The sequence below is a fragment of the Fistularia commersonii genome, chromosome 27, assembly GCF_037954325.1.
Source record: "Fistularia commersonii isolate RoL2024-O1a breed Wild chromosome 27, RoL_Fcom_v1.0, whole genome shotgun sequence".
NCBI lineage: Eukaryota > Metazoa > Chordata > Actinopteri > Syngnathiformes > Fistulariidae > Fistularia > Fistularia commersonii.
In genome coordinates, this window is record NC_141310.1 from 10221161 (window position 1) to 10237027 (window position 15867).

At 38.9% G+C, this 15867-nt stretch overlaps 1 protein-coding gene across 2 annotated transcripts; it reads right to left on the minus strand.

The window, feature by feature from the left end:
* Positions 1-2263: 2263 nt before the first annotated feature.
* On the minus strand, positions 2264-13868 carry ube2q1 (ubiquitin-conjugating enzyme E2Q family member 1). 2 transcript variants are annotated; one of them, XM_086174988.1, is made up of 14 exons: positions 13733-13868; positions 13443-13626; positions 12958-13062; positions 11578-11700; positions 11282-11335; positions 10860-11000; positions 10154-10238; positions 8122-8182; positions 7925-8015; positions 7680-7738; positions 7498-7546; positions 7264-7359; positions 6625-6691; positions 2264-5380 (listed from the first exon to the last, which is right to left on the minus strand). In XM_086174988.1, exons 2-14 carry the CDS (start codon positions 13599-13601, stop codon positions 5349-5351), a joined length of 1122 nt encoding a protein of 373 aa, XP_086031114.1. In that variant the 5' UTR covers positions 13602-13626; positions 13733-13868; the 3' UTR covers positions 2264-5348. The 2 variants fall into 2 exon arrangements, with proteins under 2 accessions (XP_086031114.1, XP_086031115.1); XM_086174989.1 differs by having other exon boundaries at positions 13443-13751.
* Between the last annotated feature and the right edge of the window lie 1999 nt (positions 13869-15867).

Consider the following 15867-nt stretch of genomic DNA (forward strand, 5'->3'; position numbering starts at 1 on the left):
ATGTTAAACCAGACATACATCGACATATTGTATGTTGCGACTTTTAGAAAACGTCTGTTTAATATACTTGGAATAACCTTCCCATACTGTGCGCATATTTAAAAAAAGGAAAAAATTAGCAATTTGAAAAAGAATACCAAGACGGGTGGGAAGTCGATCCAATCCAGTGTTTGAATCTTGCTGTCTGAATTTGACGGATATACTATTAAATGGATACCTTAAAATGACAGTTCATTACGCTAATTGAGAATCTACATAGGAATTACTTTCCATTCATTAGAACAGCGGATGAAGGGGAAGCGGGTATTAAATTCTCGCAGCTTCCACCGAGTCAGAGTCTTGGGTTTTCTCCTGATATTTGAGTGATCGGCATCAGCAGAAGTCAAACTCGGACAGACGCGGCCGTTACGCCGCGGGATATCGAACAGCTCCAGCTGATTTGGAATGCAGCCGGTGGTTTGGACGGCTGTGGCCTGGAGTGAGGGGGGTAAAACCCAGCTATTTCTTGTTATCTCCTCGTGGGCGCGAGCACTTTAATCACAGAGATGCCCCGTCTGCCACCTCCGGGTAAGAAGCCCCGCTGGTCTTCCGCGCAGCATTTTGCGCTTGAAGCCAATGACAGGCTCCGGCTGAATAACGAGGCCCGTTCCTCGACTGTCAAGAGGCCGGCTAGCCAAACCCACACTTAAACAAAAATAACAACTACTGTAATAACAAAAAGTGCTGAGGTCCTCTTCTTCCACCGCCCCCTCTGCACAATAGTCTGCCAACATCCTCACGGAGAATATCTGTAAGAGAGGACCTCGTTTACCAGAGCTCAAGATGGCCAAAGGTTGTTTTTTTTTGGAGGTTTAAAAAAAAAGGAGCTGAATGGCTTCTGTGAGGATTCCCAATAAGGCATCAGAATGACAATAAGAGAAAACTCAACAGAGGAAAAGTGATCTCCTCTCCTCCGACCTCCCTTGAAAACCGACGGGGGCTGATTTAGCTATTTATCACAGGCGAGACACCTATGATGAGAGAATATGAGCTGTCCAAATGAGTGAATCCCATCACTCCTCTCACTAAAACAAACGACCTTACGATTGATTCAACCTTGAACGATAGAAGAGTCCCAGAAACCATAAGAGCAAAGTAATTACGGAGCACCAAACTTCCACAGACCTGCCCGAGTGTCGCCAGTGTCTGAGGAACGACGGCCGACAAGAGTGCTCCAATACCATCTAGTGGTGACTTCGGTCTGCGGAAATAACAAGCCACTGGGCGTTCTTTGTGTCCCTGTAAAGGACGCGAGATCTACAGACATATAAGACACAGTTTGTGGTAAACTGTACCATTTCAAGCTGTAATATAAAGGGACACAAGATGCTGCGCAGGTTAAATTACTATGAAACACATTTTGTCCTATCTGTTCTACAAATCCATCGAGGTGACTTTGGCAGTGAGCTGCTTGAATATGGAGCCATGAGTCTTTTGTCAGATACAGCGGAGAACAATGTTCAAAACAATAAAAACTAAAATACGTTTCAAGAAATAATGCCTGGTGGGTTATATAATAGTTCCCCGTGAAATTGCTCAGTCGATCTGAGGACGATCATGAGTCCAAATCGAGATTTTTTGAACGAAAGGTATTTATGTTTTTCCTTGGTGCTTTTAGAAAAGGGATTGAGATGAAAGCAAATCAACAGGTGCTTCCTTCAATTGCACATGCAAGTGATTTTATATTCTATGTTTTTTTGTGCAATTGAGATTTTACGAGCTTGTTTAGGAGCCCTTAACACAAATGTTCCTCACTGTGAAATCCAGAGAGCCCTGTTATTTGTTAGGGATTCAGATGTCTATTACTTTTGTGATCCATGAGCAACAGAATACGTAAAGAAAACATACAAAAAATTTAAATGCTAGCTCAATGACAAATCTTACAGATTTGATTTGAGAAAATCTGATAAGAAATTAAGAAACTGGCATCTTTTTTTAAAGAAATATTGCATCTCTTTTATTTCCTATGCATCCCCGTGACTGAAAAATTACTTGAGGTACTTACCAGATTTTTTAGGAAACCTGGGAACGCCGCAGGCGGGAGCTTGAGTTGAGCTCATGTTATTGTAGGAAGGGCTGATCCATTTCACGCTGAAATCCAACTTTCTCCTGATACTGAGAGGTAGCAGAAGGCAGCTGTTTGAAAAGAAAAAGAAGAGTTTCTGTGGCCAGTATACTTACTTACAAAAATACAACATGGACATCTAAGAAAGGAACATTGAAATATTTCATAAAATTCTTTATTCATAAACTTGATGCAAGTTTACAAATTACTTAACATGGTCAAAATCACCCTTGGAATGGAAAAACTGAAACCAAACCAAAGCATGCTAACAGTGCATAACTTTATAACCCGGCCACCGCAGCTAATGAAGCAAGGTAAGGAACCCAGAAACAGGCTAGTTCAGACCTCAGATCAATGTCGCTCGCTAATGCAGAGGTTTAAGTCAGTCGTGTTGGTGAAGGGACAGCGGATATTCAGTGCACGTCACACTTTGGTACACTGTTATTCTGAAGGTCAGGGAAAAGATGGAAGTTCATAATTGTTCTAATGGCACACACATCTTTCAACTGGTACTTTTGTTGAGGATTCCTGGTATTTTAAAAAGGTAATCTAAGCATGTGGTCCATGTATCTTGTATAGCATGACCTGGTTCGATACACAATGCAAGGAGAAACTGACCCTGAAACCACAGGGAATAAACAAATTAAAAAAAAAAAAAAAAAAGTATATAATCCTTCTAGCACCCAACCAGAATCACATCTTCTTTAGCTCCTGGGGGGGGAACACAACCACTGATATATTGACATGCAAAATACAGCAATATCAAAGAGACAGGGTCATGTGTTCTGAACTCTTCATGAAGCAGGAACAGGGTGAGATTAAATCTTCGAGATATCTGATCATTCCAAAACTTGGATCCCGAAGTATTTAGTAACCATAACAGCATTCAGAAAATCTAAAATCACATCGTGTGCAATATGACTGCAAAGTGCCACCGTGACGTCTCTTGTTGCAACGGGGGCTTCTTTTGCTAAATTGCAATCCCTCCCACCCAAAAAAAGATTGACACATTCAATCTTGCATTTTATGAAGATATTCTAAAGCAATCTTTTGTTAAATCAAGTGTGCAGTATGTATTCCTGAGTTTGCTTCTCCAGAGAATGAAGGGCTGAATACCAATGGTATAACAACAGCTAACAACCATGCTTATGATCTATAGTCGTGTTAAAATTTCCCTTGTTTTGAGTGCAGGGGGAGGGGAAGGGGGTCTCTTATCATATCCTGCAAGTCTAAACAGATGTCAGACTTGCACTGGATAGGAACAAGCTGAACATTTTGTACCAATTTTTGACCGCTTAGGAACTTGTGTTGTCACTGAAGTTATTACAGAGAAAAAAAAAACAAAAGTGGTAAACGAGGAATGACTGTATGAATTAGCATAACTAAGCTTTCTATGCTGGTTTTTTAGGACAATATATTTAAAAACAATGCAAATAACCACACAATAGAACACCCACAACAGACATGTATCTGCATTAACTGGAATGGTCCACACAGTTTGTCTGCATATTATTCACATTACATCAAATACTCAGCACGCTGATTGTACAGCTGTGCTCAGAATGGTTATGAATGATAACCAGAGAGGTGATGATGGGAAGAGCTCGGTCCTTCTTGTAGCAAACCTTAATATTAATCAAGCTTGAACAAATATTCTGGAAATGGATCTGGCTCCAGTCGATCTTCCCAGGATCTTCCCGAGATTTCCGCTCATTACTATTGCTGTGAATTTGAAACTAGGTGTAGTTGGAGGGAAAAAAAAAAAAAAAAAAAAAAAAGGTAAAGGAAAACCCAGGAGGTAAAGGTCACTTTTTTCCAGACTGTATCAAATGCAGGATTGGCAAATTGGTCGGGATGTGAACCAGCTACAAGGACTAAGAAGGCGACTACCACAAATTTCTTCAGTACAACAAAACTTCACAAGACTGTGTCTTCACTGCATAGCCTTACTGAGGTTCATCCGGTTCGAGTGATTAGATATGAGTAGCCAAACCTCTGGAATGCCAGAAACAGCTGTGTCAATGCCATTATTGTTATGGCCAATGTGGTTAAGAGGTGCCATTGAACATGGGGAATGGTCATTCTTGCCAATAACACAGGGGTTATAAATCCATATTTTTTTTTAAAAATGCAGTAGTCGTTAAGCTTACATAAGAACGCCGTATACTTTTGTTTCCTTCTGCAAGAGCATCCATGAGCAACTTTTCCTTATTCTAAATATGGGTCTTTGGAAGTTGCTGCACCCCTGAAGTTCATAGTCAAGGGCTTACAGTAAAACAGTCTCTACCCAGCCAAAGACCCAAACAATGTTGCATTATCAACAATTAAATCCTCTTGCAGAAATACAAATTTACATGTTTACATGTGATGTTAAAATCAAATACATTACAGTGTGATCCACTTTTAACATGCCTCTGCTTTATCTGGTCATGTTCCTTTCATTACCAGCCTGTACACAAATTAAACCTCTCCAGCGCAAGTGGTTCAGCTGCTGTGTCAATGACAAAAAAAAGAAAGAAAAAAAAAAAAAAAATCCCAAATTTGGAGCACAGTATGATTCTGTCCATTATTATGGGCTGTCCTAGCCAGGCTGCAAAGGTCTCTGTATCTTCCTCTCCACCTCGGGGCTTCAAGCTTTAAAAAACGAGGTTTAAAAGCAAGCAAGCCTCAGGAGCATCTCAATCCAGAGAGGGGTTCTTGGCATTATTAAGATAATACAGGGGCACAATATGACAGAGGGTGCCCACGGACAGAAAGGCGGTGGTTATTCTTGTCCATTCCAGCCACCGCTGCATCGTATCCAAGAATGTCACATGCCATTCCTATCTGTGGCCAGGCAGGCAGTGTGTGGCCTGAGTCTGCCACTGCTGCAGGATAAAGCCATGCAGCTACTTTCATCCCACAGAAACAGAGTTACCTTGGCAAAAACCAAAAGATAAGTTTGAGCAGTACTTGAATCCATAGTTTTCCTGGAGCCGGGGGGATGGGGGTTGTATGTCGCGATTGTGAAATGAGATTGTATCAGACAACAGATGAACAGAGATAAATACAGAGAGAAGGGGGGCTGTGTTTATGTGCTTGTTCCTGGGTGATTACCGCATAAGGAATCTGAGTTCATACTCTCATATGAAGAACCAATGATTTGTATGATTAAAAAACAAAAACAAAAAGGGCCACAAGGGAAAAGAAACAAAAGCAAAAATCTAAGACATATGGTCCCAGTGCAGAAAAGGCAATAATCGGTTTAGCCATCCTCCTTTGGGGGTGTGTACCATCCTTGAGAGAAAACAGAGCAGAGAACAACAACAATATATTAGTCACAAAGTAAATCAGTATCAAGCCGGTAAACATTCCTAGAACTTTCCTGAACCAGTGCCTCACATTACATTTTAGAATAGTTACATTTGAGATGCTTTAAACTTGGCTGTTCCAAACAGAAACATAGAAAGGGATGTTTGTTTTTCGTTTAACCATTCGTTTCATGTTGCACTGTGAAACCAAATAGAATTGCAAATAGCTGGACTCGGCCACAGTAAATCAAATTTAAATACCTTAACTTCATAGGTATATATAAAATTGCACTTCATGCAATTTAGATTTAGTAGTGGACATGACTTGACTATTTTCCCATGGCCATTTCTAGTTCATCTACTCTTAAGAACATTCATTAGATATAAGAACAATATGCAACTAAGGAAGTGAGGGTTGTGATACGGTCAAAACCTTAAAAAATTATTCCAATAATGAATGATGCTTATCATTGACTTTTATCATTTTGGTCAAAAATGTGCAGCCTCCATCTTTCATTATGAATTTTCCAAATGTCTTATCAAATGGTTGGCACAAACAGTCACATCACAATCTGTAACAAATTCCTCTTTTGTTACTCATCGCCATGTAATTTCACAGACAAAACAAGACAATTACCAAGGGTAGTCATAGCTAGGAAAAAGACCATTAAGTAAACAAAGCTGTTCTTTTTGACCAAGGTAAACAATTAAGAAAGCAGTGTGAACAGAAGATCCCACCGTTTGGTTGGCTTATGCTTTCAAACAATGACAGCAGGTGGTCAGACTGGTTCAATGAAAAATCTAAGGTATACACCTCCAGAAATGCAACAAAACATGTTCAAAGGTACCAAATAGTTCCTAGAATTGAGACATGTCCTGACATGAATTATGAACTTTATTTCTAATCTGCAAAAAAACAAATTATCCATCCAAAGGCCAAGCTTGTCACAAGATGTGCCTCAGGTATGTCTGAAGGTCCCTGGAGAAATCTGAACGTTGCTAAGCTCTCATGTAGGAATGGGGAGATATTCCCCGAGCCCTTAAGCTGTTATTTGTACTATGTGATGGAGAATTGCAGCATTTCAATGTTATGAAACAAGCTTGTGGAAAAAGTAAGCTTCATTGTTTTGTGTGTATTATTGTCAACACTATTTGTAGAATAGGACTCTGTACGGCATTTTCTTTTATACATATAGGAGTTTAACAAGATCAATTAACAGATGCACTCACCGTTTTTTTCATGGATCTGGACCAGGGATTTGTAGGACTGCTGTGCTCTGGCAAGATTGTACTGGTTCTATATTTAAAAGTAAAAATTAGAATCAGTCACCTTTTTTTAAAACCGAAGACCTCAAATGAAGTCATTAAATTCATGGCCAAACATTACAAAGGCATTTCATTAACTATCTTAAAATACTCAGAATGTATAGAGATTAAGAATCAGGGAAAAAAAAACTCCTACTAAAATCTTTGCAATTAAAAAAGCATCACTCTGGCAAGGAATGCTTTAAGCCTTCACGTGCCTAGAAAGGTGCTTGTACTTTGTAATATGTGCAAACTACTCTAATTAATATCTTGTCTTTTCGTATTTGATTTATGAAAAAACAACAATAATATTTAAAAGCTATTCAATAATATTAATGGGACATTAGCACACAATGATCTCAAATGGTAACATTTCACTGCGGTGAAATGCTGGTGACAACATTTTTAAAGAAATGGTATTAGCAGGACGGAACAGGCGAACCCTCCCATTTTGGTACAAGATTTAATGACTTTCTCGCACTGTAAAGTATTTCAGTATTTATTTTCGTAATCAAGAGGTCACCATAATCTTGACATTCCTCGACTGTACTACCTGCCACTTACTTTATTGGCTCCAAATTGCACTCTGGCTTTTCCTTTGACTAAAGTGGCATTGATCTGCATGATGACAGACTCAATGGAATAGGCACTGCTCCAGCCCTGCAGTTAAGAAGCTCTAGGTCAATTGAGAGCATGTATTAAGATATTAAGCAGAATGCAAATACAATCCAAAACTTCTTTCACATGATCAAGTAGACCTTCACATAAATTCTAATGGTACAAAAATAGTTAACATACCTGTTTGGTGAGAAGTTCCATACACAGGGCACCTCCTCCAAGTACATAACTGAAATAAGGGGAAAACATGAGAGGAAAGCTTGTCAGAATACAACAAAACATTACTGTTTCTGATTGTGTTCTATTTAATGTATTGTTTGTTTCTGTTCACAAAGTTGGCGTTGACCTACAAGTTCACTTACCCCCCAGAAAGCACGGGGGAAACAACCCGGACGAATGGCGGATCAAAGGGAAAATTATCCTGTGGAGGAAACCAGCAAATAATTCATTTATAGACTTCTAAAGACACATGAAGAGAGCGCTTTTTAATATTTATTTATATGTATGTATTCATGTGTGTGTGTGTGTGTGTGTGTGTATATATATATATATATATATATATATATATATATATATATAAAAAATAAAGACACTCAAATGTACTCACTTTATATGAGAAGTTTAATAAAATGTAATCCATTCCTTCCTTTTCCTTTAAGACTTGTAAGTCACTGTGTAGGGGGCTATCTGGATCCACACTGTTGATCAATATATGCAGTCCATCAGTGTTTGTGCAAACATACAAGAAGGAAAATGTATAAATACAATGCTGTTCAAGGAATCACAAATCGTTCAGATACTTACGTCCTTAGTTTGACATGCCATTCATACAGGCTGTCGTTAACGAGCTCAACTGAATAGATACCTGCAAAACAAATTGATGAAACAGTAAGAGGCTTCCGAATGCAGGGGCTGGTAACAATAATTTTTACTCAGGTTTTATTATAAACAGAGCAATGCAGCAAGGCAGAAGATTAAAAGGGAAGTTTAATGTGTGACTGCAATCCCAATACCAGCTAATTCAAATAAATGATTTATATCAATTTTCAAAAACATTAAATTTTACAATAGGTCTCTGCCTAATGCATAAAGCTTTATTCATGCAGTATACGTCAGAGACCACCTAAGTCCATTACTTGAGTTAAGATGATGAGACTGCAAATTACAGAAGGGTGTGGATTTAATTATTTAGCCACACGCTTGTGCTAAAGAGTTCAGCGGATAACTTCACAAAAACTGTAACTGTTTTGCCCTTTAAGTCTTGTTGTTTGATTGTCACAACCAACACAAGAGAGAGGATATAATCAATCTCCCGGGTTAACGGATTTTATATCGCTGCAGCTGTTTCAGAGAATTTCTCACAAAGTGCGAATGTCTGTATGTAAACATGGGCATACATGAGAATTTTCATTCTATTAACAGACAATGTGTCGGCAACATTTTGAAACAATTTTAGAGGTCTGACATTTTCATCATAATCAAAATTCTTTCAGGGTGGCATTTATCCCAACTGGTATGCACCCATTTTATCAACCTTTGGTCAAATCTAACTTGCAATTTGGGCTACATTCAGTATAAACAGGATCAAATGAATTGTGCACATGCATTGGGTAGTGGCTATTACTTCATGTTCCTGGACAAGAGTATGGAGGGGGTCATAAGACTGTTATATTAAACGGCCATTATTTGTGATTACGATCGCTCACAAGTTGAGATGTCAAATAGGTGGAGCCCACAGTATAAAAGGGAAGTTGTGACAAGGCGGATCATGATGTAAATTGTTAACTATGATGTCTTTATGCAAAAAAAATCAGTCGTCAAGAGTGGGATATGATGTAACAGGGGAAGCTGTGATCTTGCAAAAGGGGTATGTAGCACATGAAAAGAGTTCAGGGTGACACAATGATGTTACTTTAGCTGTATACGATTAGACCGACTGAGATCGTTTGTGGAATAAGAGTTATATGCCACTCCTTGAATATGCTAAAACACATTGTGTGCTGTTGGGGACCAAATGAGAATTACTATCCACTGATGCAACCATTCATTTCTTGCAAGGACCGTAGCCTGAAACCACCAGTGCCACTTTCAGGAACGTAGGGGACATTCAAGCTCTTAATCCTCATAATCATCATATCATCAATCCATTGAGCAGTCTGTTTACTCCCAAAAATGTGGAACATGTCTCAAACAAAAATGTAATAAATAGAAATTCAAAAAAATATCGTCAATGTGAACTTTACTACCAAGAGAACTAATTGTAACCTAATTTCTGTAGCACATTATGTCATGCACTGCTCAAACCGCATATTCACTGTGATTTTGTGATTAAAAAATATTGAATAACCTTCAGTTTGTTTTTGAGAATAGAATGAGCTGTAAAAATTGAAAATTGGCCCTGAGATAAAAAAAAAATGAGGCATTCAAAAACAAAATGCCATGTTTTCTTGAAAAAAAGAAAAATCCGTATTTAACATCTCCTTTAAAGACACTGATGGAAATTAGCCTTGTTGCCCTTGTAGAGACGAATTTATATCAAAAACTGACACTGACCAATTGTTTTTTCAGGCTAAACCTACTAAGGCTACATGCATTATTGTTTCCAATATTTCTATCTCATGAAAAAATCCACGGACAGGGTGAAGCCATGCCCTTCGTCTTAACGGTCGTTTCAGGGATGGACGCAGTACTTCGCCACCTCACAGTTCTTGTAGTAGCAAAGCACAATACTAATTGGAACCTTACTGAATTGAATAATTACCCTCTATATCAACTGCAATCAAAACATGTTTTATCCTGATAGATATTTCAGCTTGAATCAAGGATGAGATCATACCAGTCTTGTAACTCTGAGACCTGTAGATCTCTCTCAGCTCCTTCATTAGACGATCAGAGGCTTGGACTGAACCAGACACAGCTCCCTGGAAATTAGAAACAACTGAATAGGATTGTGAACACACATGGGTGCTTTTGATTTCACTATGATGGTAAGTGTGTCATTTGTACTTAATTTAGGCCAACATCAGAAAGGAGGGAAGGCTTTATCCTACAAGACGTGAGCACTTATCTCTATACGCCTCGCCTCGAAAGAATATTTCACTGATCTTCAAAACATTTAAAAAAATATGTGCATTTATCCATCCTTAGCTCCTTGGGCATTTGACTGATTTAAAATGCTGGGACCAACTTAGCTGAGCTACTGAACACTATCATGAGCAAGTTGTGAGACAACATTTTATACGTATTTGCCTGCTTGAAGGTCAGTTGGTAACAGAAATCTCAGGATGTGCAGTAAAAGAGCCCATTAATAAACAGGGCACACTCTCCACTGTCAGGAAAAAAAAAAAAATCACTGACATCTTTGAAAGAAATCATCACCTTGAGCAGCTATCATTTATAAAAATGGGACAATGACTGGGTAGAAAAACAAATATTCTAGCCATTGAACCTTAAAGAAAGTCTCCACCATATGAAATAGTAAAAACTTATTACGACTCACTGTGCCCCTTCACCTAAACTTTCATCACTGACAATTAACTTACATTTAAGTGGTCTTGCCTCTGGTTCTTACGGATCTTTTCTAAGATGGCCAGATTCTCTTTCTCTATGCCATCATCCTCAGATTTTTTTCCATCCACAGGCTCCTCTTCTTTCATTTCATAGTGGTCTAGATCCTCTATGTCCTGTTAGATTGGATATGATATTTTACATCTTCTTATAAATAGTCATAAATGCATATTAAGATGTACTCATGATAAAACATGTAAGACAAGAGGATCACAACAAAAATCAAACAATAAGTCAGCAATTAGGTAAAAGAGACATTATATTAAGATATTTCTATAAAACTACATAAAACTCTGACAGTATAAACATGCCTTGAAAGATCAATTGAAATCAACATGTCCATGACCTCAAAACAACTAGGTAATAAATTTGATGTTCAGGTAGACATAAAGTGTACCTCTCCCATTTCCTCCTCCTCCTCTTCTTCTGACGTGACCTCCTCGGTCCCATGCTACACACACCCACACAGAGTTAAAAACACAAGTCAGTCAAACTGTAAGAATATGAATAAAGCATCTCCATTAGCTGGCTCATAGTTATTTGATGGCATTTAAATCACCAGGATCAAGGAAAATCTGTATGGACCAAGGTCTGCTGCGATTTATGCTATTATCATCCTTTCAGCAGACTTACCCCTTTTCTGCAATGCTCAGCTACAGACAGGTTGATAGAAATAAACAAAGACATCCTCACCTTTCGTTCTTGTCCCACGGGGCCAGTGGGCAGGGGCTGATCCAGCATCTCCACATCAGGATGTTGAGGAAGGTTGTATAGCCGACAAAGGTCACAAATAAGCTTCTTTAACTGTTGTAAAAGCTAGAAAAGGCAAACCACACAAGTAGGAGGATATAGTTAGATGATATATACACAAAAGATACATTACTTTTCAACCAAGACACACTGTTTACACTTTAGATAGTGTGAATAGGGTTGGTTATCTGTTTTGAACAAATGTAAACAATTAAACTGGCAAACAACACAGAAAACGCTTCACTGTTAGTTGTCGTGTGAGTAAAAGAAAAGTCTTGCTTTAATTCACTAAGCAGTGATGCAGTGTATGCTGACTGATGGCGAGGGACAATGACGAGACGGTAAAAAGCTAAGTTCCTTGCATGCATTTAGATTGTGGTGAAACAAAATAGCTACAGTCAAAAAGCTGCCATCACCTAAGGACTTGTATCTTTGCGAATTTGGTGAGATTGAAATGTAAAGATATCCCTAAACCATCAGTACAGCACTTTGAAAAAAAATGTCTGATCTTATCAATCCCTTTACATAGTGGGTAACTCTGCTCTGTATGACGTGTTCCATTCTCAAAATAGTTACACATTCTGCAGCATATCCACAGTAACTCTGCTGTGCATATGCAAAGTAAGCCTCCAGCTGGAATTTGGGATAACAAAAAGACCCCAGGTTTTAATGAGATTACTTTGTTGAATAAAATTTGAATGAAAGATAGAAAAGCCGAAACTGAAAGAAATTATATTGGAAATAGGGAGACAAGACTTTTTTGAAAAGCTAACTGTGAAATAAAATTCCAGTTATTTCACACAGTATTAAAACACCAACATAATTAGATAAGATATAAAATAGCAGCAGAGAAACATGTATTTATTACCTCAATCATCAGCCTTCTGTCTTGCAAAGTAGTCCTGCACTGTATCACAATGATGCCAAGAACACAGTCCTGCTTGAAGGCAGGCTGATCAATGCTTGCTAACTGAGCTAGTTCATAATTTTACACCAGCCATATGTCAAATACCACAGGCGTACTATAACAGCTTTTGGAAAGGGGATTATATTAGACGATATATCTGCGTTGCAGTGATGCTTTTTAAACCTCCCAATGTCTTTTCTGAATTATCTGCTGGATGTAACTGTAAAATTGGAGCCAAGTGCAGAATGACAAGGTATTAAGGTAATTTTATAACTCATAACAACTTTGAGTAATATTTCAGTGTAGAACTCGGTTAATGCTCTGCCAGCTCATAATTAAACCTGTCATCAAAAAATTGTACATAAATCATGGTCATCGCTCACAGCACCGTAGGAGAACCGAATCAAGATTATTACCAGGGTGCTGCCTTTTCTAACATCTTCCAAACGCTCCAATACTTGTGCCAAGCTTGGGTCATCAGAGTCCACAAACCATATTGGAGGTGTAGATGGGTAGGATTCCTAAAGACAATGCAACAACAACAAAAAATACGCAGTAAAGAAGAGTTATGACAATAATTTTGACTTTGGCAGTGTTTTTGATTCTTTTTAAAATTATCCTGACGACATTAGCAGTAATTGCTGTTGATAGCCAATCAACCCTACTAAAATCCAATTCCTTTTAGCGTTTTAATAGAGCAACAAACCCTCAGTTATGCAAACTACGCAGTTCGAATATACACCGGCTAACGAAACTACGCAAAACCTTACCCGCATAGCATCAGATTGTACCATTGTGGAGGTAGCCTGCTACCTGGCTAGCAACTTAACCAGCTAACTTTAGCCCAATAACACCAAGCATAAAGCGTATAATCCCCAGTACTTGTATTATTGCCTCTTACCGTTATGTTACAGTGAATAATTAACAGCTTTTCCCCAGTCACATTAAACTGGCAACTGAGTTCATCGGGTTTCCAGTCAATGATCCTGAAACGTTCGTGGTTTGGATCAAAAATGGACTCCAAAAACTTCAGTTCGGCCTTCAGCCCCGAAACCGACATCTTCCACGCATCTCCGGCCGGGCCGCTGGGGAGGGGGAGAAGTCGGGACTTAGCTTTAGCTAGCCAAAGCCACAACAAAATATTTCAGAACAAATGATAGCTTAAAAGTGGCAAAATGATTGAGGGGTTACTCCGTCTGAAGAGTCTCGGTGCCCACTGCCAGCTAGCATCGGCGTCAAGTCCAGTTCCAGCGCAAGCCAACAGATCTGCTAATGAAGTAGCTACCGTTAGCTAGATTTCAATTAGCATCTGAAAGAGCGCAGCGCTAGGCAGAGTTAGCGAGCTAGTCCGTTGTTGTTGTCTTTCCGTCTATTGTTGTTGTCTGCCTATGATAACAACATTTTAAGGCTGGCACGGCTTCCCGTGATCGTCTCCGCACTGTCCCATCGCACGGATGCCCGTTATTCACACAACTAGGGGAATAACGCACATTTTCTACGGCCTGGATTTATATCCCAATCAAGGGATGGTGTTTTTCCATCCCCGGCGTTCAACTGTAGCTGGCCTCTTGTGGGGTTTAAAGATGGCGTTCTGCGATCTCCCCGCTCCCGCAGAATCCCAGCATTCAGCGCGGTCTCAACGTATGTTGAATGCAAGAAAACACAGGAAAGTTTCTAGCTGACGGTCCTGGGTGTTGAGTGTTTGACAGTTTCCTCGGTGGCATCACGCTTTTTTTCCATCTGAATCGGAATCGCGAGTTTGACGGATGGTGAAAAACCACATTGTCTTTCCGAATATGACTGTGTTTTCATTAAAATCAGGTCCGATTGGAATCAGATAATTAAAATTGAGCATGGTGTCTATCCAAAAAAAAAAAAAAAACTATACTTGACTTTAGTGTCTTAACAGATAACCAAGGGGGAAAAAATGGTGAGAGGATAGTTTGGTGAAGCTGTCATTTGTACAAGTATACACAGTTCAGGTACATGTTTTCAATGTTGTTGTTTGTTTGTTTTTTTTTTTGTTTGTTTTTTTTTTTTTTTTTTTTGTGCAAAGCCCCAGAGTAAAAAAAAAAAAAGAAAAACGTATAGAAAGTCTATATTACATAATGAGTATAGGAAAAACATGCTTTAAGATATTCATTCATTCTATATTCTGCTTATCCTGCACTGAGGGTCAGCTGGCTCCAGGAGCCGATTTTCACAGCTGTCATTGGGAGAGAGGGCGGGGTTCACCCGGTACGGGTCTCCAGTCAATCACTGGGCCACATACAGGAGACAAACAACCATTCACTCTTATTCACACATCTGGGCAATTTTTGCTCTCCAATTAACCTGATGCATGTTTTTGGACTGTGAGAGGAAACTCACGCAGACATGGGGTGATCATGCCAACTCTAAACAGAAAGGCCCTTGTCGAAATCGAACCGGCCTCTTGCTGTGAGGCGGAGGAGCTCACTTCTACACCACCATGCCACCCCTGTTATAATCAAATAAGTCAAGGGGGAATTGCTTGTGCAATTGTTACATGAGCCCTTATTTTTGGGCTTGCGGTCAATCTGACTGTGGCAGGGAAGAAGCTGTTAGAAATATCGTGTTTTGTGTGTGTTCAAACATAGATTCCATTTCATTTCAGAGAAATGCATTATCATAAAAAAGATCATATTTCCTTTTTAATGAAGTCTTCAACCAATGAAAAACTCAAAAGTTCCATCAACTAATCATCATCACAAAAATATGTGACATGTGTCCCAGATTTGGGAACATATTTAGAAGCTTGTTGACTATGTTATAACAGACATCGGTACAGAAAGCTAAAATGCCGCTAATGGTGCCAAACTCACAAACACAGTCCAGCAGTGACCGTACGCATCTGAACATTAAAAGTGGTGCCACATCAACTTTACTTTCTCTTTCAAATGTTTTCCATTGCCCGGTATTGCTTTGGCAAATCGAAATACAGAACTGACATCACTATAGCTTGGTGGTGCAAGTCAATCATCTTAATGTATATATTGTTATTGAAGCTTTACCATCAAAGAAAAATGATTTATGTCCATAACATTGAGAGCTCTGTTATTCTCCCAATGCGGAGAACAGACATATATGTAAATATATTTGAGTTGTTTTTTGTTTTTCACTTTTTCCCATCTTTGCATAAAACAAATCAATTTTTCAGGGGTATATCATTGTCCCACTTCTACACAATAGCTGTGTTTACATATTTTTTCTTAGCATAGAACAGCATGATTGCCAATACTGTCCAAGAGCCTGTCAATATGGGATGCAATGAAAAGTTCCATCAAGATTGTGAGGGGAAAAATAAT